Source organism: Sinocyclocheilus grahami, unplaced genomic scaffold (assembly GCF_001515645.1).
Source record: "Sinocyclocheilus grahami isolate Dianchi unplaced genomic scaffold, SAMN03320097.WGS_v1.1 scaffold1936.1, whole genome shotgun sequence".
NCBI lineage: Eukaryota > Metazoa > Chordata > Actinopteri > Cypriniformes > Cyprinidae > Sinocyclocheilus > Sinocyclocheilus grahami.
The window spans coordinates 82,572-83,965 of record NW_015507115.1 but is presented as its reverse complement, the minus strand read 5'-3'; the positions used below and the strand labels follow the sequence as shown (position 1 = coordinate 83,965).

General features: G+C 49.6%; 1 protein-coding gene across 1 annotated transcript in view; it reads left to right on the top strand.

Annotated features, from left to right (window-relative positions):
• The first annotated feature begins 88 nt into the window (after positions 1-88).
• The window catches only part of LOC107573409 (calmodulin-regulated spectrin-associated protein 3), an 18,162-nt gene continuing 16,856 nt past the window's right edge, over positions 89-1,394 (top strand). The window contains exon 1 of the mRNA XM_016259844.1: positions 89-476. Within this exon, the coding sequence (XP_016115330.1) occupies positions 347-476 (130 nt within the window). The 5' untranslated portion in view covers positions 89-346. The remainder of the gene's footprint in view (positions 477-1,394) is intronic.

Below are 1,394 nucleotides of genomic sequence, written 5' to 3'. Positions count from 1 at the left end.
TGTATGAGCAGTTATGAATTGGCCTACAGCCAGACAGTATAAACACGCTGAGAAGCTCCAGTACATCTCTGTCTTTCAGTATTTCTTTCTTTCTTTCCTTCCTTTCTTTGTCTTCTTTCCTTCTGTCTTGGCTCCGCCCATCCTGACGCGTGATTGGACGGCCGCGGTGTGATTGACAGCTCCAGCGGACACCTGACGCTCGGAGGCTGCGTCATGCGCGAGGGGGACGCTCCGCGGCGCGTTCGGTGACGGATCATCGCGCTCTCCGGTGTCACACCGCACAATGACGCCGTAGGAAGCGCCTTTTCGCCCGTTATTTCATTGTTCCTCCCGCGTCCGCTTGGTGATGGACGCGTCCGCGGCGAAGAGGGGCGCGCCGATGCCGGACATCTGCCCGCTGGACCGGTACGACCCCGCCCGCGCCAAGACCCGCGCCGGTGTGCGCTGGCTGCTCGACCGGAGCCGCGGACCTGAAGGTAAACCTCTGCAGCATCAGCACCACTCTCCGCATCCGCGCGCTGCCGCAGAGACGGAGGAGTGCGTGTGTGAGCGTCAGTGTTGGAGATGAGCGCGTGTACCGGAGCGCAGGGCGTCACCGCGGTGTGTGAGATCCAGAGATTCAGCAGCTGGTCGTACAGCACTGATGAAGCAGCTCCAACACACTAATAGCACACTATCTCCACCAAACACACACACGCACACACACACAGGCGGGGATGCCTTTGTTTTTGCGCTCAGGAGCCTCGCTGGAGTTTCAGATGGAGCGTCTGAAGAGGCCCGGAGCCTTTTGCGTCCCAAAAGCGTTTTTCGTTCAGATAATGTCTTTGATTAGCAATAGTCCCATCGTGACATCTCAAATATTTGGCTCATTCCACCGAATGGGTGCCATTTGCTTCCAAAACGCTTAAAATTTTTTTTTTATTTTAAGACTGAATCTAGTAATACGAATATTTAATTATTGAAAATCTGTCACAAATAATGCCTTTTGAGTTTTTCTGTGGATGTTGTTTGCTTTCAGTGCAGGCCACACTCCACTGACACAGGACAGAAATGGCAAGAAGCCTGTATTTTCTGTCATACTTGCAGGAATGTAATATAAGACAACAATGCAGGAACAAAAACATTGTCAGTGTGGATAGAAAAATATAGAGAAAAGAAAAAAAAGATTTCAAATTGATCTTGATTAATATGGACGAAGCCTGATATTTGCATTAATAAATCAGATGACACTGTCCTGGAGACAGAAATGGCACCCATTCGGTGAATGACCCGTGTGTGTGTGTGTGTGTGTGTGTGTGTGTGTGTGTGTGTATGTGTGTGTGTGTATTATATATATATGTTTGTGTGTGTATGTGTGTGTGTGTGTGTGTATATATATATATGTGTGTGTGTGT